At 35.7% G+C, this 27,125-nt stretch overlaps 2 protein-coding genes across 2 annotated transcripts in view; both read right to left on the bottom strand.

Annotated features, from left to right (window-relative positions):
- Positions 1-2,173: 2,173 nt before the first annotated feature.
- Positions 2,174-2,731, bottom strand: LOC149231932 (cytochrome P450 76T24-like). Its single transcript, XM_089381792.1, has one exon. It carries the CDS (start codon positions 2,729-2,731, stop codon positions 2,174-2,176), a length of 558 nt encoding a protein of 185 aa, XP_089237918.1.
- Positions 2,732-2,764: 33 nt separating this feature from the next.
- Positions 2,765-27,125, bottom strand: part of LOC149231931 (cytochrome P450 76T24-like) — a 70,483-nt gene continuing 46,122 nt past the window's right edge. Inside the window, exons 2-4 of the mRNA XM_089381791.1 lie at positions 3,349-3,530; positions 2,962-3,203; positions 2,765-2,812 (exon numbers count right to left, since the gene is read on the bottom strand). Of these exons, the coding sequence (XP_089237917.1) occupies positions 2,765-2,812; positions 2,962-3,203; positions 3,349-3,530 (472 nt within the window). The remainder of the gene's footprint in view (positions 2,813-2,961; positions 3,204-3,348; positions 3,531-27,125) is intronic.

Genomic DNA, 27,125 nt, shown 5'->3' with positions numbered 1-27,125 from the left:
TTATTTGATAAAGCTAACAGAAAGGTGAGGAACATGCAGATTATTTTTATTTGATAAAGCTAGCAGAAATTTGAGGAAACAATACCCGAGATGAATTAGTAGCTTTTTGAAATTCCTTTTATTTTGAGAAAAATAAAAGATATTGGTCTTTAGAGGTGTTGAGGATTCTAAAGTTATAATAGAATGAGTCATTGGATCACTACAATTAAAATATTAGTCTTATTATCTTTCCAAATTCAAACATGAGTGTTGTAGAAATGAATTAGTAGTTCTTTGAAATTCCTTTTATTTTGAGAAAAATAAAAAACATTGGTCTTTAAAGGTGTAGAGGATTCTAAAGTTATAATAGATTGATTCATTGGATCACTATGGTTAAATTATTAGTCTTATTATCTTGACAGCTATAAATATGAGGGTTGTAAGTGTCTATGTTCATTGAGCATATTTATCATGAATATAATTATTAGATCGATGTTCTTTCAAAAAAAATTTTATACTAAATGAAGGTTAGAAGATTGAGATGATCAAGTGTTTTTGAGATTCAATTAATTTTATTTAAAATTTTAAATCAAAAATTAATTATTACTCTATTAATTTGTATTTTAAAAAGTATCTTTATAAAATGTAAGTACTTTTCTAAATTTATATAACAATTTGCATGGTTTACTATTAAATTAAAAAAAAAAACAAATTTAAATAATATTTACTTGATCATAATCTTCTGGAACATTGCTCGGTTCACTCCCTGCTGAATGAGCTGAATCACTTGTGCATTCTTCTTCTTGTCTTTCTTCCATTGTTCTTTCTCTATATTATTGAGAGCTTGTTCTTCTGCTTCATCTTTAGGTTGTGAAAACCCAAATTGAACATAATCCTAGACATCATGCACCTGCAACGTGGTAGCCATCTTAATGGCCCACACATTGTTCTTTCTCTATATTATTGAGAGCTTGTTCTTCTGCTTCATCTTTAGGTTGTGAAAACCCAAATTGAACATAATCCTAGACATCATGCACCTGCAACGTGGTAGCCATCTTAATGGCCCACACATTATACTCTTTCCTGTAAATGGTGAGCACTGGGACTAGAAATTTGAGAAAGCCATCTTCCTCCAAAAATACTTTTTTGGAAAAACTCTAAATTTCTCCTTTATAAAACTCTTTTTCAAAAAAAATACCCTTTCAATAAAAACCCTTAATTTTTTATTTTATAAAAAAACTTTTTCAAAAAACTCTCTTAATTATGTTTTATATATAAAAATAATCATTAAAATATCTTTATATATAAAAACAAAACACCTTTACAAAATCACCAACGAATTAAAAACAAATTTACGTGGGTTCAAATCCTTAATAAAATCTTTTAATAAAAAACCCTTTGTTTTTTTAGTATGCACTCTTTTAATAAAAGACTTCAAAGACTTCCCACGTATATAAATCTTCGGAACGTTTGACTTCGAATTTTGAAACTATGTTATCTTCTGTGAGTTTACAATAGGCAGAAGCGCGTTAATCCTGTAACGTTTCAAAAATTCACGTAATTTGCAGTTTTCACCTGACCCTGAACGCGTATAGAACTGTAGGATGGGTTAACGCTCAAACCACGAAAAAATAGATTTTTCTTTTCACACGGATCACTGCAAATCTGTTCTCTCTAGCTCTGTGTAACCTCGCTCTGATACCAATTTATTGGAAAAGCAGAGGAGACAAAGAATGAATTCACACATAAAACTGTGTAAACTCTCTATACCAATTTGTTGGAAAGATAGAGGAGACAAAGTATGAATTCACGAGATGCCACTGTTCGGTTGATCATACACAACATGATGCTTACAATGAACCCCATGAAGGGTATTTATCCTTTTCCAACTAACTACTCGCCTTGACATGCAACCATACACTAAAGTCATCTATCACTTGACTCAATACTCAAACAATCAACCACCTTGAGTCAACACTCAAACAGTATCACTTAACTCGAATTGACTCCATACTCAAACAATCAACAACGTTGATTTAACACTCAAATACTTAACCACTCACTGAACTGACTCTCTAAAATACTTAACCACTCACTGAACTGACTCTCTAAACATGTTTAACCAACTCCACATGCAACCACTCAATCACTCAACTGACTCTCTATATTTAACCAACTCCACATACAAAAGTAATTATCTTATTTTAAGATCCAGTGGCCGGCGTGGCACGGGAATAATTTCTAGTGGCACCGCCTTTGCCATAGTAATTCCAAACTTCTCTGTCATGTCCACTTCTTCAGCACTCATGCCCTTCGCTGGTGCCCACTCGAATGAATGGATGAGAGAAGCCAATACCAGATGAATCATCCGACTCGCCAACGGAAGCCCCGCGCATATTCTCCTTCCTGCTCCGAATGGTATCAGCTCGAAGTGTTGTCCCCTGTAATCCACGCTATTCATCTTATCATCGAGAAATCTCTCAGGGACGAATTTAGATGGTTCATTCCAGATGGCAGGGTCCCTTCCGATTGCCCACATGTCGACGATTACCTGGGTGTGTTTGGGTATCAAGAATCCCTCATTCTCACAATCACTATCTGCTCTGTGCGGAAGGAGCAGAGGAACTACAGGGTGCAACCTCAAAACTTCTTTTACCACTGCACAAAGATAAGGGAGACGGTCACTATCACTTTCTTCTACCCTTTTATTGCGACCAACTACCTGGTCCAACTCGGCCTGGGCTCGTTTCATTTTCTCCGGATTGCATATGAGTTATGCCATCGCTCACTCCATGGTCTTCGCAGTAGTGTCGCTTCCCACCCCAAATATGTCCTGCATCAAGCAATTGGCCATAGATAAATTACTTTGGCAGTATGAATTCACTAGTAAACTACGATACTTTAGAATAAGATACCACCTATCATTAAATACGTCAATAGCCTTGTTGTATGATACCAACAACGGAGAATGGAAATGATTACAGTTAAGTAGACTCTGATGTCCTTGAGAGTAAAATCATCGCCTCTCATATCCCGCAGAGCATCCAACAGATCCTCGGGACCATCACTCGCGCCCGTCGTTTTGCCTTTTGTGGCGAGGCAGTTCTTTATGAATTTGTCAACAATGCCAAATTCCCTTCCCAAATAGAATGTTGTGTTACGTCTCACACCCTGAGGATCCAACCACTGAAGAAAGGGAAAGTAGTCCACCAAATTGGGAGCTCCTGCATTCACCCCCCATTGCCAAAGACTGTCTTTGAACTCTAAAGTAGTCCACCAAATTGGGAGCTCCTGCATTCACTCCCCATTGCCAAAGACTGTCTTTGAACTCTTGGGAAGCTGGAGAATTGGGATGGAACATGTCTTTACCATAGGCCATCTTGCCTAACATATTAAGAGCGAAGTGGGCCATCATATCTCCGATGTTTACACTCTTCCCCTCTGTACTTCCCAACAGAATCTGCTTGATTGTTCGGAATACTTCATCTCTTCTCAAATGTTGCAGGGCTTCCAACCTCTTGACGCTGAAGAGCTTTGTATTGGATATGCGTCTGAGCAAACGCCAGTGGGATCCATATTGGGCCCAAATTACTGAGGACTTGTTGTAAGAAAGGCACTGAATTGACTGTATGACCGTCCGGCCCGCAAAAACATGGTCATGGGTTTAGAGAACTTGCTTTGCCATGGCCGGAGAGGAGACTACCACTGTAGTTTTCATTTCGAGAGAGACACACATGAGAGGGCCGTACTTCTCAGCGAGGTGGAAGAGAGGTTCGTGGGGTTTGTTAACCAACTGGAACTGGTTTCCCACAATCGGCCACCCTGGGGTCCCGGAGGAAACCTGCGATGAGTCTTCCTCCTCCACACATCAAAGGCAAAGAATATAAAGACGGAGGTGACCCCTGTCACAGAATAACCATAACATCCATCCATTATCCATTGAGATTTATTGCAGAGGCGGCTAATTGGCAACTATGGAGAGTTAAGCTAAATAGGACTATAGATAGAGGTAATAGACAAGTATAAATACACGAATGCGAGCCTTTGCCCTAATCGAAACCATCGATTCACGGAAAAAATAAAAATAAATACATATAGAAATGCATATAAAGGCGTTGTCTATTCACGCCAGACTTTCACGTAGATTGTGACTTTCTGGCGGGTGATTTTTTTTAAGAAATCTGATCATTGCAGTGTTTAACTAGAGACTATAATTTAGAGGATGGTTATTTTTTGGCAATATTTTTGTAACTTGTTTGACTGTTACAATGTTTAAATAATTTTTTAATATAAATTTAATACCATCAAAAACTCAAACGCATCCAAAATTCTGAAGCTTTATAGCTGTGACTCTAATCTTGAACAAAAAACCTTAACCATGAACAAAACTTGTACAGAATATTACACGGTCTTGTCTTAATCTTTTCACAGTGATGAGGTCATTCACTGTTATAGACATATTTGGGCACTGCAACCCCAATCACATATGTCCATAAACCAAGGGGTTCTAAGTCCCTAAAAGTGTTGTTTCATATCCTAAAGGAGCAAGGTCAACTGATTACATCACCTCCCAGAAGTTCTCCCTGAAAAACTATTCAGAACTGGTCAAAACTGGACCATATAGACTGCTCAATGCTAAAGGTGCGATGCATTTCACTTGCCACATGCAAAAAGTGTGATGCATACTGAAAAGCCCTTCTGTAGGGTGCGATGAGTGAGAGCAGACAAATGGCAGAGGCAGTTGGCTAAGTGGAAACCCAGAGAATCTTCTAGAAACTGCCCATTTGACACTTGCCTCTCTGAATTCGCTGAGGGATGAGTAAGAGATCATGAATCTCCAAGTGGAACCAAGAACTATCAGAGATGACACTAATCAAAATCCCAGAAGCTGACTCACCCCCTTGCAAACATCTATATATGGATCCCTCGCCCTAGAGATCCAAAGGCTGGAATTTTGTATTTTGTAAGGAAGTGTTGTTTGTTTCTCTGTGCAACACTATATTGTTGGGTGATCTAAGCTTTTCATGAGGTTAAGAGGGCTCTCATGCTGGGAGGATGGCACTGGATCAGACCAATGGGTTGTAATCTTCTCTTCTACTACTTCTATCAATAAAGCTATTTGAGTTTTCCTCCATATTCTTGTATATCTCTGAATATTGTATTGATATATGCATTTGGATGGTTAATATACATTTGATCCTATATTGTTTATGGTTATAGATCTCTATGCTTAGATGGTATTATGCTGCTTTGACTCTACAGGTGTTCTTTGAAGCGGGACAAGTAAGGAAGGAGTGGCAAAGCTCTATCAAAGGAGGGAGGAAACAAGCAAGGAGCCAAGCGAAAGAGTGAGGTTGGTATTCTCTGTTTCTCTCTCATCTATCTCTCATAAAGGAAAAGAAAAATAACTTTAGTTTGTTTGTTTCTAAGATAGCTACCCGTCTTAGTGGGACTAGCAGCTCTGAATGGACACTAGTTTTCCCGATAACAAAATGGCGACTCCGTTGGGGAGCGAATAGCTTGTTTTCTTGTTTGCTTGTTTATATTTGTTTGCTTTATAAACTACAGACGGAGCCTGAAGTTAAGCCAGCGAGCCGTCAAACTGCATTTGCTATGCAAGTTCAAAGTAGATCATTGCTGCTTCAGTCCATATCTGGGTTTTGTTTGTAAACTGAACAACCAACTTGCAAACATTCTAAGTGCCCTGGTGGTAGCTCAAGTAACCTCATTAGATCAACCCCTATGCTTTGTATTTACTGACTATCATTAGCTCAACCTAAATCCCTGAACTAAGCTGCAAACTGTGACAAAAAACCGAGTTAAAGTCTCGTCCTTGGACCATTGCACTGTCTCCTTTTGACAGTCTAGATGCATCACAACTCCTATGTGCAGTAGGTGAGATGCATCCCTGTTTCCCTGTGTTACAGGTACAATGATCAGATAAGACTGTTTCTGCCTCCAGATTTTGGTTTTTTCTTCATTGTCTTCAGCTTTATTCAGGAGTTTTTTTGTCTGTAATCAGTATACCACTGTTGAAACTCCCTTCCTTTGCATTATTTAGCCTCCACTATACAAAGAATTGTGAATGTTTTCTGTGTATTTTTCGCCATTTACAGTTATCCTTTACAAAAAGTAGCTTAATCGAACTGTTGTCTTTTGATTTGGAAGTGTCGCAAGTGTTGTTTTCAGTCAAAGAAAAGAATCCTACTCTTTTGATGGTCGATTACATTATTACTCTTGTATTTGATTTGAATTAATAGTATTTCAAGTGTCAAAAGCAGTTTTCAAATTGAAGTTGAAAGTGTCATCTTAGCCTTCCTTTTGTTTTTTAAATTCGAAATCGCAAAGTGTCGTCTTAGCCTTCCTTTTGTTTTTTGAATTTGAAATTGCAAAGTAGTCTTCCTTTCGTTTTTTGAATTTGAAATCACAAAGTATCATCTTAGTCTTCTTTTCCTTTTTTGAATTTAAAATCGCAAAGTGTCGTCTTCATCTTCCTCTCGTCTTTTGAAGAGAAAATTTTCAGTACCATCGCTTTGAGAGAAAAGATAGTTCAGATTTGTACTTAGCATTCTTTTTGTCACTCACACATTAAGAAAGCAGAAAACAAATACATGCATGTGCATTTGCATTTACACTGCTTGTTGATTTTGATTTAAGACAGTGCATCTAGTGTGTGCTCTCTACTCTATGTTTAAAGAATTTCGCTTCTCTTTCCTTAGTAGCTAGGATTTTCATTGCAAAAAGAAGAGTAAACGATTGTTTATCATCTTAGATTGCATATTTAGGAATTGTATATCTACATCATGCGTTGAACCTTAAAGGAAAACTTCCTAAGAAAGATCGACTGTAAAATAAATTCAATGAACATAAAAACGCTTTGGAACCTAACGCACAACATTTAGAAGTCTAGGCTAGAGACGAATTACGGCATCGTAAAGCCTTGTAACTATCTCTTTCATCGTAGGTTGGGTGATTCCTCCTCTTTGAGACAATAAGTGCCAGTACGGACTTGTGCTCCCACGTACCGTCGAGTATATATTGGAAGACCGCAATAGGCTATATCCTTTATCCTTAGGAAGCTATGTCTGCCGCCCTATCAATCGCAATGCACTAAACACAACATTCGGGAAGATTGACTGCCGTACCTAAAAAGTATTCTGCAGTTTTGCGATTGTTTTGGTAATCCCTCTGTCTGGATTTCCAGAGTAGTCTCTTTCATTCTTTTTTCAGACTCCTTAAAAGAAAAGGTCCATCTGAGCACTTGTCACTTCAGGTTCATTAAAAATCGAAGGCAACTAGAGTCATCTTTAGCTTTTTCTCGACTCTTAAAAATTGAAAAAGCAAGTTGTGTCAAAGTGTCATAAAATTTATTTTAATCAGAATAACATCCCTGTTCCCTCGTTGATCTTAGGTTCAGAAAATGGAGTCCACCAACCAAGGATTTTCCCTTGGGGGAAATCCTAGTCCTTTCTTCTCTTGGGGAGCTGTTGGTGCACCTCATATGGCCACATTGTCCCTTCCAGGACCAATAATTGGCCTGCCAATATGGCTGTTCTCGACCTATGTCGTTCAAAGCACCGTGATTCCTGAGCAATCAAATCAGCAATTGGATGATACTAGAGTTACCCGCCAACCTTCTACTTTGTTTGTTTCTCCCTCTCCTTCCTCTTCGCTTGGTGAAGCTGGTAAAATTAAAAACCGAGTAACTAAGAAGAAGAAGAAAGAGAAGAAGAAGAAGAAGATGAAGCCAATGACGAAAGGGGGCAACCAAGCATCGTTTAGCAAAAATCCACACACTGCACCATCCAAACCTAAATCTCCATGTGTCATTTGCAAAGGGGACCATTATCATCGAGATTGTCCTTGTATCCCATGGATCTTAAGGGACTAGTCTCCCCGCTTACACAATCCGGTGTCCTCAACCTCTGGTAATCATGTTGAAAGTACATCGTCAACTAGTGAAAACGAAGTCATTGGACAAAAAAGAAGATCTAAAATTCCTTGTAGACTATGTGAAGGCGATTATGCCATCCACCGTTGCCCCTTCCTAGATGGAGCTAAGAGAGTCTTGGATAACTGTCTTGCTTCACCACTGCAGCTTCCTCCTGGATACAAGAAACTCTTGTCGAGTCCATCACTAGTTGAAAATCCAACTAACACACCTTTATGGTCAGTCGAAGCATCTTTCATTGAAGATAAACCATATGAGTCCACCCTGGACCAAAGTCAACAAGTCGAGACGGCAGTCGACCCAATCTTGTCTTTAGAGGATCTGCCTTCAGATGATACCGTCACCCAAGAGAATGAGAACGTCACCGTTCAAATTCTTTTCATAAACAAAGACTCCGATGAACATGGGGGCAATCTACATGTTCCTTTACCGCAGGAAGGAAGTTCATCAGAAATTTATCTGGCCGTTTATTCGGTCCCACCTCCAAGCAATCTAGTCGTTTCTTTCAATTGGAATCTACTAGGCAGACCCCATCTACCATCTAATGTACCATTCCGAATCATAGTATAAGCTTACAGAATGATCATGGTTGGTACTATCATAGATGAAGGGGCTTCTGTGAGTATCCTTTCCTCAACTGCTTGGAAAGCGCTTGGTTCGCCATTACTTCTGCCTGAGATGTGAAATCTGATAGGCTTCAACAAAGGAACCAGTTGACCATTAGGGATCCTTCCAGGTTTGCCTATAACTTTGAGAAGGAAAACTGTCTATCTGAACGTAATGCTAGTCCAAGGACCTTTAGATTACAATCTACTCCTTGGGCATGACTACATTTATAGCATGGGAGCTATTGTTTCCTCACTCTTTCGAGTGATGTGTTTTCCGCATGAAGGCAGAGTGGTCCAGCTCGTAGACCAGCTTTCATTCCTCAGTTCACACATAGCTAATAGTCAAGTGCCATCCCTAACTAGTCTTTTTGCGCAAGGAATGTCTCATCAATCTCCAGTCCATCCATCTGGTGAGGGCAAGTGATTTGGTGATTGTGATTGAAACCCAGGAGGCATGCACCCTAGTCTGCTTCGGCAGGAAAACCCCAGTTATAAGGTAGGTTTTTGCATAAGAATATGACTAGTCTGATACACCCGTCCATTTAGGAAAAATGGGATTAGACTGGAATAAGATTCCTCCGTGAGAAGGTATGCCTTTCCCAACAAAGCCATGGAAGTGTTTTGTCTGCAAATTGAATGGTAACCTGGAAACTCTACTTTGTTATACCTGGGGTCATGCAAACCTTTTGCATGTAAGTGAATAGCGATCAGCGTAACTCTAACCCCATATTTTTTACTAACTTCACTGCTTGAGTTAGGTGATTGGTCTAATCAACCATTCACTTTTGCTGGGACCAACGGAAACGGAAAAGTAAAGGAGATGTTTCCCACCTAGAAGCTATCCTACCTAACCTTAGTAGTTCTTTAACCCTTAGGATAGTAGTTGGCTGTTCCTAGCTTGCATACAAAAGGCTCCAGAGCAAAGTTTCGAATGGGGCAAGCTCCCTAAAAAATGAACCTATCGATGAGACATAGTTATTACACGACTAGCACAAGCAGTTTTACGCGAATTTCAAGCTTGTTAAAAAATAAACCTAGCAATGAGCATATGTTCCACCAGAGTTTAAGCTCATTAAAAAATGAACCCATCTCTGGTAAATAACCATTGCGATCGCATTATTATTAGCTTTTGAGCCTTGGTCGTGCTCTTACCATCACCTCCACTCTTTTTTAGCCGATCATACGCCTCCATTTGATTGTTTACCCCTTTTGAGGAACAACTGCGACGAGTGATCCTATTAGCCACCTTCTTTACACTGCCGTGATTGAAAAAGTTCCAAACCTTACGTGGAACTAGCTGCTATCTGAAAACATCACTCGTTCCTCAAAAAACGAGTCTCCTTTAAGCTCTTTTTATCTGACTTGTAAAATATGAAAAGATTGCCGAGCAATTGGCCTCTCTAGCTCGTTAAAGCGATCAAAAGTTCTATCCCTCCTCTAGATTTTAATATTTTTGAACCTGAGGGATCATTACACAAAAATATCGAGTGTTTTTCTTGTTCGGCTCGTTAAAACTATCAAAAAATTCATCCCTTTCGTATTATTTTACACTTTTTCGGACTTAAGGGATTACATTACAAAAAAGGAATATAGGAGTTTCCTTTCTGTCCTTTTTCAGACTCTCTAAAAATGAAAAGAACCGACTTATCTTGGTTGTTAAACTCGTTAAAACAATAGCGACAAACTTGTCCATGTAGACAAGAGCGAGTTTCACTGTCACTAGGCTTGTTAAAAGATAGCGACGGGTTTGCCCGAAGGGAAAATTATAGAACAAGTATATGTCATCCTCCTCAAACTTGACAAAAATAAAGAGGTATTGGTTAGAAATGATTGGGGAAAAATTGGGAAGAAAAATTGAAGAAACTTTATTGGTACCAGGTCGCTCTTGAACATGACACTTTCTCTCCATCACCATGATTGAGTCAGGTTGTGTTATTCCGTTCACCGGTCATATTACCATTGGTCCACCGTACCATCCATTTTTTGGGGTTAACGCTACCAATCCATTTCAGTGTCGTCGATATGTTCAAGATAAGTCGCTCAAAGAATTCACCGACCGAGCTTGTGTCTCATCCAATACAATACCTTTACACTTCATTCATTCATGACCGCCACCCTGAACCTTGTATCATCAGATCGTTTTCACCTCCACAAAATCATTTGCTCTGTTCTGTGTCGTAGATGTGGGATTCATTAATGCCCTCCTACGACGGGTCACTTCTTGTCGACATCAGCCCATTATCCAAGAAATTGACCTAGGAACAACCCTTTCAGTACTTTGAAGCTTGCATGCCTCAATGGCAAGTTTCTCACTTTCGGAGACAGGTTTACATTAATGGCCTTCGACCGAAAGCTTTTGCGTGGTGTTCGACATCAACTCATGTATTCACACCACGTGAATTCTACTGCAATACCTTGAGGGTCATTATCATTATCGGTGATTCCTCTCATGCCTGTTAACAGTATACATCATTGGCTGGTAATGAGGTGATGTCTTTCCATGTTCGACGCTAGAACATATTTTCACATGGATCGGCTTGTACTTCGAGTGAAGATTGAATGATTTTTGAAGACCCCAGATCTAGTTTCATCCATCCGGGCTACGATATATTCAGGAAAATAAAAACATCAAATGTACATCATTGTTGCATAGATAATCATCCAAGCCAAAGGATGATGGCTCTACCAGAATCATCAGTCTGCCACAAAGACGGTTGTCTGTCCTATGTACATGAGAACGAATTTGTAAAGCTGAGCATGGGAATGCCCGCCTCAGCTAGATCATGAAAATATTATGAAGATAATGTACTGTATTGTATCTTATTACAGGTCACCTTCTAGTTCGAAAAACCTCGGATCCTCATGGTAAAGCAGTTCACCTGACATCTGAAGATTTACGACCTCATGCTTTAGGGGGCAACTGTTATAGACATATTTGGGCACTGCAACCCCAATCACATATGTCAATAAACCAAGGGGTTCTAAGTCCCTAAAAGTGTTGCTTCATACCCTAAAGGAGCAAGGTCAGCTGATTACATCATCTCCCCAAAGTTCTCCCTGAAAAACTACTCAGAACTGGTCAAAACTGGACCATACAGACTGCTCAGTGCTAAATGTGCGATGCATCTCACTTGCCACATGAAAAAAGTGCGATGCATACTGAAAAGCCCTTCTATAGGGTGCAATGAGCGAGAGCAGACAAATGGCAGAGGCAGTTGGCTAGGTGGAAACCCAGAGAATATTCTAGAAACTGCCCATTTGACACTTGCCTTTCTGAATTCGCCTAGGGATGAGTAAGAGATCATGAATCTCCAAGTGGAACCAAGAACTATTAGAGAGGACACTAATCAAAATCCTAGAATTTGACTCACCCACCTACAAACATCTATATATGGATCCCTCATCCTAGAGATCCAAAGGTTGGAATTTTGTATTTTGTAAGGAAGTGATGTTGGCTTCTCTATGCAACACTGTATTGTTGGGTGATCTAAGCTTTTCATGAGGTGAAGAGGGCTTTTATGCTGGGAGGATGGCGCTGGGTCAAACCAATGGGTTGTAATATTCTCTTCTACTACTTCTATCAATAAATCTATTTGAGTTTTCCTCCATATTCTTGTATAAATCTGAATCTTGTATTGATATATGCATTTGTATGGTTAATATACATTTGATCTTATATTGTTTATGGTTATAGATCTTTATGCTTTGATGGTATTATGCTTCTTTGACTCTACAGGTGTTCTTTGAAGTGGGACAAGTAAGGAAGGAGTGGCGAAGCTCTGTCAAAGGAGGGAGGAAAGAAGCAAGGAGCCAAGTGAAAGACTGAGGATGGTATTCTCAGATTCTCTCTCATCTGTCTCTCATAAAGGAAAACACAAGTAACTTTAATTTGTTTGTTTCTAAGATAGATACCCGTCTTAGTCGGACTAGCAACTCTGAATGGACACTAGTTTTCCTGATAACATCTACGGAGTTGCGTGAAATCGACGTTGAACGGGGAACTAGAAAGGGGATTTATGCCCACCTACGACTCAAACTATATTGTTCAGGATATGCATGTGCACATTGGGTTTGGATATTAGTTCTATGAAGACATTTAGGTATTTGAATACAACAGTCATTCTCTGCATCAGAGTTAGTTGCACTGTATTCACTTATTTATAAAAATCACTATTGGGAATCGGAAGTGCACTGAACTATATTAGGAAAAAAACTTTGCCATCAGCTACATTTTAAATAAAATTTGTAGTCCTTGATTTAGATTCTGTGTATACATTTATATTTTCCCAACCATGAATTATTTAATGCTTTGGATAATGGGGAAGATTTTGGTTTTCTCAAGAAGTGAAGCATTAGTGGGTGATTTAAAGCATTTGTGTGTGAATTGAGAGAGAAAAATGGTTTAAATAAATATTGTTTTGCGAAATATTAAGTATTTAATAAGTTTTTTTGGTAAGCCTGTATAAAAAGGTTTTTATTAATATATAAATATTTTTATATGGATAGTAAGAGAAGCAGAGATATTGGTTATCAAAACTAGAGTCTTAATATTAACATCAGTTACATCCATACTCTATGAGTAGAGTTAAAAACCCTATAACTAATAAATGATAATGAAGGACTAGGGAAACTCCAGTGCCATGAAGAGACCATGACACGAGATCAGAGCAAGGACACTATATAACAAAATTACAAGATCATTCCAACAGAAGAGCGGTTCCTGTAAAGAAAGCTATATGTATGCCATTGGAGATATCAAAAGATCACTACCCATCATTTGTGACAGAATAAAGTACAACATAGTACAATATCAACCACATTGCAACCATCTATTGCATTCAATAAGAAGAGAGATATACTAGTTTAGACCTTCAACAAAACTGTAACAACATTTTCTAGAAAGACATATTAATTAAGTTGACAAAACCAGGCACTAGAAATCCACTTATGTCTTATATGATCGTTGGCGAAAGAGGAGATGCAGAAAATGGATGAGAAGTAGTAGTCATTTGTGTATTGATTAAAACATGAGGCCTAGTGAGTTCCTCAGATTCCGAGTCTAAAATGACATATTTCTCCACCCTTCGTAGACATTAAACCATATCATCAAGGAAAAAAGGAACTTTCCTGAGCATTCTCTTCATATCTTCTTGACTTGCAAATTTTTTGCAGCTATCCATGTGCTTATCATGTAGGACCAAGTTAAAGAGTGTGTCCATTTGTTGGTGGATTGCAAGAGAGTGTAAGAAATGCAATCTTCTCTGCCTAAATTTCCCTAGATTAGGAATCCTTTTGAGATATGCGACCCCCACTTTGGAATCTGATAAGTAAAGCTTATCACCAAACTCTCTCAACTCAAGATGTCAGATTTCCTTTTGTACCTTCGATGGACCTATAATGACCCACTTATAGTAAATTAAAATTATGAAATTAAATAAAATTAATTAAATTAAAAAAATTATAAAGTAAATAAATTAAAATTAAATCATTAAAATAAATAAATAAACATTATTTCAAATTAAGATATTCAAATAAAATAAAATTAGATTTTGTTTGTAAAAAAATCAACACGTATCATACTTTGGACACAGTGATGGAGGATGTCGGTAAATGAAAACTTATAAGAAGGAAGGGACAGTTGGAGGCAAGGGAGAAAAAGAGAGGAGGAAATTTTATACGCAGAGAGTTTGTTTATCATCAGGAATAGTTAGGCCTTGCTTGTTCTGAGGTTTCTAGGAACGGGGGAACAGTCTGCTTCAACTGAGAAGTTTACTGGGCTGAATAGCGAGGTTCTGCTCAATTTTGCTGGGTGGTTTCGATCTTTTGGTAACCGAAGCAGGAGTAGTTTGAGGCATCATAGACCATATGATTATAGGTAAGTACTCTCATTGGTTATGTTAGTTAAATTTATAAAATTCAGTAATTTTTATCACAGGATCATAATGTTTAATTTTAGAAGTCTTTACTGTCTTTGCAATGGCTGCAATATTCTGTTATTTCATATTCTGTTCATAGGGAATAGTTGTTTAAATTATTCATAGTTCTTACAGGACTGAGTCGAAATAAGATGCTACTGAATACCATTCAAATAATTGTCGATGAGAAATTGAACTAATTGCGCCCCCTCATCGACTTTCCATTCTTTGTCGAGGAGGCATTGTGACAAAAGGGAGCAAAGAAACCACATGAACTTGACCACTATAATGACGAACATGACAATACGGTCTATTTTCACAAGTTGGAAAGGTGCTTTCAAATGAGGTATTTAAAAATCACCAACTACTTCGATGAGAGAACAACAACCAATTTTAAACCAACAAAGACGATGATAGTAGAAACTGAGGTTTTTAGATCGAGAGAAAATCAGTGACATATTATCATCAACACATCACAACTAAAGTCCATAGATAGTAAATATGGAGCGAGTGGAAAGACACACTTCTTACCAATGCTTTTGTGGACCAGAACCAAACATTAGAAACCAATGTGGACCATAAAACACATTACGAGACCAGAAGGGACCAAAGTCTAAAAAATTACATATTAAAATCACCAATTGCTCTATTACCTAATGAGAGATGGAAATTCCCTAAAAACCATATTGAGAAAATTCTCGGATACTATACTACACAAACGAGAACAAGACAATTAAAGGAGATACCTAGAGAGTCAGTCCCTTGAAGTGCCAAAGCAGGAAGGACCACAACTAGTTCAAACACTAAACTTATTGCAATGTTGTGTAGAAATAAGACGAAGAACATTGACCCCCTTCAAAAGTCCAAGACTTAAGATTATAAAAAACACAATTCCACTGTCCTTAGAAAGAAGAGAACATCCCAACTTGCTAGAAGATGAGAACTTGCAACCCCGACATCTGATGTAGAGCATGACAAAGGAAAAGGAGCGGGTAGATAAAGATTTCTCCTCCCCACCACTTTCGATCTCCTCATACCATCACCGTTCAAAGAAAAACACTATAGAAGAAGTATAGTTAAGAATGATGTGAGGCAAGAAAACTATTTATAAACTATAGCAATGGGAGAGAAAAACTAGTGTTATGCTTGGCACACTTATTAAGAAAAACATTCCTCTTATTAAGAAAAATATTTTTAAAAATTTTACATATCTCTCTATATATATTATTTTTGTTATTAATATTTAAAATGTTATATGGAAACTTCATATTAAAAATGAATTAATTACAAATCTCCCTAGAAAACTATTAATAGAAGAATAATTCTATTCCTTTATATATAAAATCTATATTATCTCTCTCTCTCTCTCTCTCTCTCACACACACACACACACACACACACACACACATTTTTGTTTTATATAATATATGCATAGTTAACATTGAAATATTTTATTTATGATTCACATTCTACATATTAAAATGGTAATACATGTCCAATCGTATTTAAAAAAGAAAGAAAGCATATACATGTCATATGAATGAAAAATTAATGAATTATAGACAAAAAAAATCCTATTTAATAGAAAATGATCTCTCTCTCTCTCTCTCTCTCTCTCTATATATATATATATATATATATATATATATGTTACATGTCAAATGAGTAAAGAGTCAATGGATTTAAAAAAAAAAAAACTATTAATGAAATAAGAACTCTTCCTCTTATATATATATATATATATATATATAATTTGTTTACCTAGTAAAATATATATGTTTATTTTGTTTTGTATTGTATAGTATATACATATATAATATTATTTTTGTTATAAATACTTTTTAAATGTTACATGCTTATTTGTTTTCCCCACACACACACACACACACACACACACACACACACACATATATATATATATATATATATATATGTCAACTCTATATTAAAAAATAATGAATTACAAATCTTCCACATATATATATATATATATATATATATATATATATCTTTTGTTTTATATAGTATATACATAATCGAGATTGAAATATTTTATTTATGATTCACATCATTCATTAAAATGTTAATACATGTCTTAATCATATTTGGAAATAGAAAACATATATCCTCAAAATTCTTAATTTTATTATAAATATTTTTTTAAAGGTTATATATATAATTATTGTTATTAATATTTAAAATGTTATATCTAAATTCCATATTAAAAAATGAATGAATTACAAATATTGTTAAAGAACATATTAATGGAATAAAAATTCTCTCTTGATAGAATTTATTTATAGTATCTTCATGCCAAGTCTCATCATTTCCCAGTTCATAATTTGGGTGTCCTCAACACGCTAGCTACTTGTGCATTGAGAATCTCTGCTGAAAACCACCTTTATAATGAGAAAGCCCATCTCCTTAATGGTTTTGTTAATAATGAATATAGTAGGCACCAAGGCCTTAAAGATTTCCTAAAAGCAAGTAGAGGTCCCAAGGTTAAGAAGGACCCTATAGATCGTGTCTCAGGGGTGCATCTCCCTTTCATCCATGGGACCATTGACAAGATTGCAAGGATCCTAAGGAAGCACAATGTTCCATCAACCTTTAGACCCCTTAACACCATTTAGAGCTCCTTAAGGTCTATAAAAGACCCTATTGACCCCAAGGATATGAAAGGTGTTTATGTTATTCCTTGTTCTTGTGGGACCCCTTACATTGGTGAAATTGGGTGCTCTATCAATCAAAGGATTCATAAACATTCAACAGATATCAAACATATGAGAACCCGGTCTTCAATCGTGGAAAAACACGCAAAAAAGACCAAGCATCATATTTTCATTGAGGAGGCTTGGGTCATTGCTAGGATTGCTCCTTTTCATCACTAGAAGTTTAGGGAGGCCATTGAAATTGAAAGGAGGCCGAGTAATCTCAACAAAGATTATGGATGGAAAGTCAACAGTTATTGGATTCCTGCCCTTTCTTTTGAAGACCCCCTGTTTTTCTTTCTTTTTGGTTTTGATTTCATCTCCTCGTCTCTTGAATTATTTTGGTTTCCTCATTGTTTTCTTTTCTATTTTAATGGTCTTTTTTCCTTTTTCGTTATTCTTAATACTATATATATAATGATAATAATGTAATAATAATAATAATATTAAATCTTGTCGTAGCATTAATTTAAGTTTAAAATTTAATAGATAAAAAGAGAAGACATAGTAATTATAATAAATTTTGATAAAGACATAGTAAAGAAGGTATTTGGGTATTTATTAGCATATTTGTTTAGTTCATTATATAAAAAAGGGTTAAATAATATACATACTTATATAAAAATTATAGTATTTTTAGTATCCTAGTTTTTATTTATTCATAATTTATTTATTTTAATTATAAATACATTTATTTAAGTTTTATAAATAAATTAATTCATAAATATATAATAAAATGAACTATAATATTTATGTTTGGTCTATTAGTTCTTATTTAATAAAACTCGGTACTTATAATAAACATAGTGTAATACATATATAATTAGTTAGTTACCTTAATATATTAATAATTTTATATATCTTATTAATGATTTAACTAATCAACTAATTAATTTATCAATTAATAATTATTTACTCTAATTCTTTGTTCATTTAAATATAGCCCTTTCTGGTCCAGTCAAATGGAACCATTTCTGTTGGTTAAATATAGTTGTTTCTTTCTAGTTGTTAGAATGGTTAGTCTCTCTATTTAACTCAATTCCATGATCTGTTTCTTCATCTTGTCCTAATGAACCACACTTGCTTATGGATCACAAAAGACTTATTCAATAATTCAACAATTATTAATCTTTTTAAATGGTTTTTTTTGTTAGATGATCCAAAAATACAATTTTATCATAGGTTATAAAATTAGAATAAAATAATTATTAATTTAAGATATTAAATTAATAGTTATTATTCTATAATGTTTAATTATTTAATGGAGACTTTTAGAATTAGCATATTGTTGTAACTAGATATGACTCTCCAAATGTGTCGTATCTTAGGCTCTATTTTAGGAGATTAGTTAGCTAGTTGGTTTGAATAGCATTTATTGTAAATGGACACTTGTTATTTAATAAGTGATCCATAATTAGAGGTAGTTAGGACATGGAGCTTATATATAGCTCATTGCAAGAGTGTTTGTGTTGTTCGGGTGTAAACTCTTGCAAAATCAATTATGTAATTTTTTTTTTTCTAATTAATAAAATTACATGTCTGAGGACACTTCTGCCATTATTGTGGTATCAGAGCTCCAGTAATGCTGTAGTTGATTTGAGGAGGAGATTCCAGCTCTATCAGATTGTGGAAAACTCAACTCCATTGAATTGATCAGAAAATGACTGGTATGAAATTGTCCAGTTTTGTGTTCAACAAAAAAAAAATCTTATTGATTTTAGAATTTTAATCTGCAAATCAATTTGTGTATTATTATTAGATTTCTTTTACTGCATGTTCCATGATTATCTGTGTTAGCTGCGCCCTGCAAATGCTACGATATCCCCATCCTGTTCCGTGCTACAGGATTTGATTCAAATGACTGAGCTTAAAAAGAATGCCCCCTAAGAGATTCGAACTCTCGCTGAAAACAATCAGGCAACTCTCGAAACTTGTCGTATGAACACTTTGACTAGTGAATGAGTCAATGATCCTGTCCAAGGTTCTAACGAAGAATATCACTGGAGATCGGATCTATCTGTGGCAACCTCACAAAATTATGGGAAAAATTAGGGTCTCTGGGCTGGAAGAAACGGAGCTGTGGTTTGATCTCACGGGTCTAAGACCAAGATTCAGAACTCTGTAACTCGAACTCGTGGATCGGTGGCTTGACTCCCAAATTCTATGACTCGATCTTGTGAAGCTGTGGTGAAATCCGGAAGTTTTGTGGGTTGATTTCATTTCAAATCTGGTAACCGTAACCGTAACCTGCTGCTGAATTAGTTTCAAAGTGAACAAGCTTAAGCACGTGCTCAAATGATAGTGATACTTGCAGGTCAAAGCTGTCAAACATTATTCCTAAATGTTCATCAACAAGTTGTTGTGAGCCGTCTTTCGAGAACAGCACATCAAGCTTGTCGTAGGCCAAGATTGCACGAAGATGTCCCTCTTTCTTGTAAAAGCTGTGTGCCCAACCGTCTAACTCTCTGTTTCATTCTTCTTTGAAATAGCATAATCCATCATAATTTACTGATTCTGACAACGTGAGAGCCAGCCAGCACAGCAGCCAGCCAGCGTGAGAGCCCGCTAGCCAGCATCAGCTAGTCAAGATCTAGCCTGAAGGACAAGTAAAAAAATCCAACATTTGACAGTGTTTGTTTTTAAGTAAGCTTAAAGGTGAATCTGAAAAGTGAAAAGTCTTTGCTGGAGAAATAAGGAATATTTTTTTTTTAAATTTTGTAATTTGGAGAGATAAGATATATATTTTTTATGTAATGTTTTTTTTGGAGTAATAAGGATTTGTAATATTTGTGGAGGACTAAGGTCATTTGTAATTTTTGGAGTAATAAGGAGATATTTTTTTTGTAATTTGTTTTCGAGAGATAGTGTGGTATTGTAACTCAAAGTAATTTTACTTTGAGGGGGGGTAACATTTTTTTACCAGATTGTGCAAAAGCACCATTGTAAAAGTCAAATTTTGAAAGTTGCCTTGTAAAAATTTGAGAAATTGACTAGAGCCAAGTGCAAAGCTCAGTCAATTTTCTCCTGTTTTGACGACTATTCGAGGGTCAAGGCCAAGCCCCGATAGATCATGTTTTTTGCGTGGTGTGTTGTGTTGACTATCTTGTCATTTCTGTTCTGATTCTTGGTGCGACGCTTCAACGCTACAATGTCTAAGTTGATTAATTTGTTTTCTGATTCCGACAAACTTGAAGGCACCAAATCTTATAAAACATGGCATCGTCTCATCGAAAGCACACTCATTTACAATGAATTATGGCAGGGAATATGTGATGGAGATGTTAAGCCGAATAAACCCACAGATGCAGCTGCACTAGCAAAATGGGAAATCAAGAATGCTAAAGCCTTAGCTCTTATTAAATTGTCTGTGAATGATGAAATGTATCTCCATATAGAAAATGCTATAGATGCATGGTCTGCCTTGAAAACTTTTAAAGACCTCTTTGATACATAGCCTGAATCAAAGAAAGTTGATCTACAATTAAAATTGTTGCAACAAAAATTAACTGAAGGCGGTGATGTTCTTGAGTATATCTCAAGACTTAAAAATATTAAGCAAGAAATTATTAATGCTGGTTTTCCCGCAATTGATGATAGCTTTATGGTCACAATTGTAATCGCTGGACGTCCTTCTTCCTATACGCATTTTTTGGAGACTCTACAAGTAACTGGGAAATTAGAGAAACTAAAGTTTGATGAACTCTGTGAAATGTTAACTCAACATGATAAAACTTTTGGGAAGAAGAAGAAAGTTGGTGAAGATGTTTTTCTCACAGAGGCCAGCACTAGTAAGTCATCAGCAGATAGTTCTCGAGGAAGAGGCAGATGGAATCAGAATCAAGCAGCACATAATCGAGGTCGAAGCCAAAGCAGAGGAAACAATTTTAACAGAGGAGGAAGAAATAATTTTCAAGGTAGAGGAAACAACCAAGGAAGAGGCAATTTTCAAGGACAAGGATATAATAATCAAGGTAGAGGACAATCTCAAAATAGAAGTCAAAGCAGAGGCAGAGGACAATCTTCAGGAAGAGGAAGAGACTTAAGTCAAATTGTGTGTCAAAGATGTAACAAAGTTGGCAATTATGCTGAAGATTGTCGAACATCACTTAATAAAATTCCCAAGTTTCAGCAGCATTCAGCGCAATTTGCAAATGATCAAGATGAGGATAACTCGGAATATGTTTTTACTTCCTCACCAGCATCACAACTTTCATCCCATCTTAGAAGTGACTATGAAGATGCCTGGATCTTGGATTCCGGGGCAACTCAGCACATGACTTGTCGACGTGATTTTGTCTGGAATTTTCAAGAATGCCAACTTAATTCCATTTTTCTTGCTAATGATACAAAACATACTCCTTATGGAAAAGGAGTAGTAAAAGTTTTTCTCCCTGGCATTGGAGAAAAAATGATTTCCAATGTATGGTATGTACCGAGTTTTAAGAAAAATTTGCTCTCTTTAGTCACGATTCGACAAGCGGGACATCAGGTGATTATGGAAGATGGTTTAGTGAAGATTAATTCAGGGAAACAGAACTTGAAAATAGTCATGACAGGTTATGAAGATGGAAAACTGTTACAGATGAAAGGGATAGTTATTCCAAGGTATTCTGATTTTGCAGGGGCAGTGACTACAGGTATTTCACCTATAAGACTATGGCATGTAAGATATGGACATTTGAATTTTGAGAGTCTTTCTCAATTGCAAAAACAAGGAATGGTTAAAGGACTTCCCACTTTCAAAAGGGAAAATGCAAAATGTGAAGCTTGCATTTATGGCAAACAAAATCGAGAAAGTTTTCCAACAAGTTCATGGCGTGCAAACAGGCGGCTACAACTAGTTCATAGTGATGTTTGTGGTCCACTACAAACTTCATTTGGTGGTTGTAAATATTTCTTACTATTCATTGATGATTTCAGTAGAATGACTTGGGTTTACTTTTTGAAGAACAAGTCAGAAGCATTTAATAAGTTTAAAATTTTTCGCCAACTTGTTGAAAATGAAGTCAAAGAAAAGATAGGTACTCTCAGGACAAATAATGGGGGAGAATTCACTTCAAATGAATTCAAAACTTATTGCAGTGAAAATGGCATCAGACGACATCTTACTAATGTTTACACTCCACAGCAAAATGGAGTAGTAGAAAGAATGAATCGCACTTTGTTAGGCATGGCGAGATCCATGTTAACTTTCAAAAGGTTAAGTCCAACATATTGGGTAGAAGTAACCCATACAGTTGTCTACTTAAGAAACAGATCTCCAACTACTTCTTTAGACGAAATCACACCTTATGAAGCTTGGTTTGGTTTCAAACCTCGAGTTAAACATCTTAGAGTTTTTGGGTCAGTGTGTTATGCCTTAGTTCCGAAAGAAAAACGAACTAAGCTTCACTCAAGAAGTTTAAAATGCACATTGATTGGCTATTCTGATGAGAAGAAAGGGTATCGTCTTTTGACCAATGGAAAATTCATTGTGAGCAGGGATGTCATTTTTGATGAAACAGAGAGTAAGAGTGCTGAAGAAATTGAAAATCTTCTTCACAAGTTAGAAACTAAGGGAAGTAAAAGAAATGGAAAAATGCAAAGTCAACCAACTTCACCAAATTGGTATGAACTTGATTTTCCTTCCTCTGAAGATGAGTCATCCAGTCCATCTACATCAACAACATCATCTGGGTCTTCTAGAAGTTCATTCGCATCTCCAAGCAGAAGCAGTTCTTCTGACAGTGATTCTCCACATTCTTCACTTGAACGACAAACATCAGTTTATATTAATCCTCTTTACAATGATGGAGACTTTACAAAAGCACAAACAAGTGAGCACCAACTACCAAAATGGGCAGTTCAACTTTTGAAAGATGTAAAGCCTGATGAGCAGAATAAAACAGGCACTCGAAGGGCACATAGAAATGAAGGCAATTTTGCCTTGATAGCAAAGGATTTTACTGAACCTTCCACATACAAAGAAGCAGTAAAACATAAAGAATGGCAACAGGCTATGGTTGAAGAATATCAAGCAGTAATTGATAACAACACTTGGAAACTTGTTGATTGTCCAGCAAATGTTAAACCCATAGGATGCAAATGGGTTTACAGAATTAAGTATAATCAAAAGGGAGAACTTGAAAAGTATAAAGCTCGACTTGTCGCAAAAGGTTTTACGCAGCAGGAAGGCATTGATTATGAGGAAACTTTTGATCCTACAGCTAAATGGAACACCATCCGATTAACACTTGCATTGGCCGCTCAAAAAGGATGGAAAGTTCATCAAATGGATGTGAAAAGTGCTTTTCTCAATGGGGATTTACAGGAGGAAGTGTATATGACCCAACCACCAGGTTTTGAAGTTGAAGGACAAGAACATAAAGTCTGCAAATTGATTAAGGCTTTATATGGATTAAAACAAGCTCCCCGAGCTTGGTATGCAAAGATGGATGAATACCTTAAGAAAGTTGGTTTTCAACGAAGTGAATCTGATGATACTTTGTATGTGCGACAACAGGGAAAATATCTGGTAATTCTTGTTATGTATGTAGATGATTTGATCATTACTGGCAACCATGATGATCATATTGCACAGGTGAAAAAGGAGTTACATGCAGGTTTTAAGATGACAGATTTGGGATTACTTCACTACTATCTTGGAGTTGAAGTCTTCCAATGTCCACATCATATTTTCATTTCTCAGAGTAAGTATGCAACAGATGTTCTTCAGCGTTTTGGCATGCAGGATTGCAAGCCCGTTCTTACCCCCATGGAGCAAAACTTGAAACTTTCAAAATTTGAATGGGGGGAAAAGGTGGACAATACAACTTACATGCAGTTGATTGGCAGCTTGATTTATTTGACAAATACTCGTCCTGATCTATCTTATGCAGTCAGTATTCTTTCACGTTTTATGTAGGAACCACGAGACAGTCAGTGGAATGCAGCCAAAAGAGTTCTTCGATATATCCAAGGAACAAAAGATTTTGGTCTTCTTTACACAAAGACTAAAAATTTTGGTACTTGGTGGATATTCTGATGCTGACTTTGCTGGGAGTATTGATGATCGAGCATCAACATCAGGTTATTTAATGAACATGGGGTCAGCAGCAGTATCTTGGAGTTGTAAGAAACAAGATACAGTGGCCACTTCTTCAACAGAAGTAGAGTACATTTCAGCATGGGAAGCAACATGTGAAATTGTTTGGTTGCACCAAATTTTGCAAGACTTGGGCATTTCTCAAGAAGAAGCTACATCATTATTCATTGACAGCCAGTCAGCCATCAAACTTGCCAAGAACCCAGTTTTTCATTCAAAGACAAAGCATGTGGACACCAAGTATCATCATATCAGGTCTTTCATTGCCAAAGATGTCCTCAAGCCAGTTTATTGTCCTTCCGAAGATCAGATCTCCGACATTTTCACGAAACCGCTTGGCCGAATAAAATTTACTAAGTTCAGGGATGAACTTGGTATCTGTTGTAATGTATCTTTGGATCATAGGGGGGAATGTTAGATGATCCAAAAATACAATTTTATGATAGGTTATAAAATTAGAATAAAATAATTATTAATTTAAGATATTAAATTAATAATTATTATTCTAGAATGTTTAATTATTTAATGGATACTTTTAGAATTAGCATATTGTTGTAACTAGATATGACTCTCCAAATGTGTCGTATCTTAGGCTCTATTTTAGGAGATTAGTTAGCTAGTTGGTTTGAATAGCATTTATTGTAAATGGACACTTGTTATTTAATAAGTGATCCATAATTAGAGGTAGTTAGGACATGGAGCTTATATATAGCTCATTGCAAGAGTGTTTGTGTTGTTCGGGTGTAAACTCTTGCAAAATCAATTATGTAATTTTTTTTTTCTGATTAATAAAATTACGTGTCTGAGGACACTTCTGCCATTATTTTTCCCGAGCAAAAATCATAATTTCCATTAAGAAGATTAAAATTACATGTTGAAGATGCTAAAAAAACATATCAAAAGAATTAGCGCATCAATAATCACACTAGAAGTCCGGGCCTAAAAGTATATGATCTGGTCATAGCATAATACCAAAAACATCAAAAATGCTGATTTTTAGGACTTTTTAAACAACCAAATATATAGAGACAAAACTGATTCTTGTAGCTGCCATAATTGGTACATAAAAATAATAAAAATGGATCAAATATAACATCATAAAAGAAATATGCTGCAAAGTTACTCTCGAGCTCCATCATTCTGGATACCATCTATAAATGGTATGTGTTAATACTCATAACGTTCAATGAGCTCCATCATTCTGGATACCATCTATAAATGGTCTGTGGTAATACTCATAATGTTCAACCTACTCTATGATCTGTCATCTGCCCCAAGCTTGTTGCCTGTCTGCCTTGGAAAGCTCATCAGATATTGTGTTTCTCTCCCTATAATTATGTTGACATGTGATATGATGTGATTAAAATTATTTTTTATCATTAAAACTTCCTCAAGGATGGGCCTCAGTGTTTGCATGTGACATACATAATTTTCATTAAACCAATTAATAACCACATATATTTTATAAATGTTATATATTAGTTTGGAATAAATTATACATATGACTATGTTATTTAATATGAACATTAAAATATTTTATTTATATTTTTTTGTTATTAGTATATTTTTATTTTAACTATTACATGCAAACTAAACATAAAATGGATTGTATATCATGTAATATCAATTATATTGTTTTTACATGGCGTTTGTAAACTCCATATTAAATAGTGAAAGAATTACATATCTCTTTAATATTACAAAGTAAATTATATTTTTTTCTTTTTACTTTCAATTAATTTATATCTATATAAAGTGGATGTAAATTACGGTGAGAATTGAAGTATTTGTGAGTGACATTGAGTTCTTACTTTTTTTTTTTTCTAATTTGTTATTGTAAGTATTATTTTATTATTTTTTAAATGTAACATTACATGACCAGATCTCCCTCATACTAGGTTGTAAAACACCTCTCAATGGAATTAGTCTAGATCCATCTTAACTCCAAATTTATAAGTAGCTAGAGGGATCAAATCTGTAGAGGTGCAAACCTCATTTTGAGTAGAAAACTTGAATATTTATTAAGAGTTAAGTTGAATGTAGGCTAGTCTTAAAAAATGTGCATATTCTATACTTTCTAAATTTGAATATATAATTAATAAAAAAACAAATATTCTTACCTATTAAACCTAAATTTGAATATATAAATGGATAAAAAACAAATATTCTTACCTTTTAAACCTAAATTGGAATTTATAATTAATAAAAAGTAAATATTGTTACCCATTAAGCCTAAATATATATAACCAACCTAGATCCATCTTAATATTTTTACGGATTAAACCTAAATATATATAACCAACCTAGATCCATCTTAACTCTAGAGATCAAATCTCTGGAGATGCAAATATTTTTTTGAGTGAAAAAATTGAGGAATGTTTTAGACCTCCAGATATTTGACCCCTCTCAATGCTTCATCTCAATTTAACATGGGTCTAGGCTAATTTATATGTATATTTAGGTTTAATGGTTAAGAATATGTGTTTTTTATTACTTCTAAATTCATTTTCTTTTTTGTAATTTTTTTATTACGTAATGCGAGTCTTGAGATGATTGACATGCCTATCCTGTGGCTTGAGTAACCATGATTAAGGGAATCTAAGTAGTTAGAATCACTCAAGGATTGCAATCGGCGTTGGCCACACAAACCCTTAGCATGGATGGATTTTTTCCCACGCAGTTTCGAACCATTGACCTTTTCACCATGGAGTGACTTTAACAAAATTCCTTACAACATCTATGCCTTGTGAGCAATTATGAATTCAACTTTAGAAAGTATAGAATATGCACATTTTCTTAACATAATTAAATAGTTAAAATATGATCATGCTTGAATTTAATGTATAATTTAACTTTAATTGTGTTGAGAGGCGTGCC

Source organism: Pinus tabuliformis, chromosome J (genome assembly GCF_031772625.1).
Source record: "Pinus tabuliformis cultivar Carrire ecotype Pingquan chromosome J, CPIR1, whole genome shotgun sequence".
Taxonomy (NCBI): Eukaryota; Viridiplantae; Streptophyta; class Pinopsida; order Pinales; family Pinaceae; genus Pinus; species Pinus tabuliformis.
The sequence above is the reverse complement of the archived record's forward strand: the minus strand, read 5'-3'. Positions and strand labels throughout refer to the sequence as shown.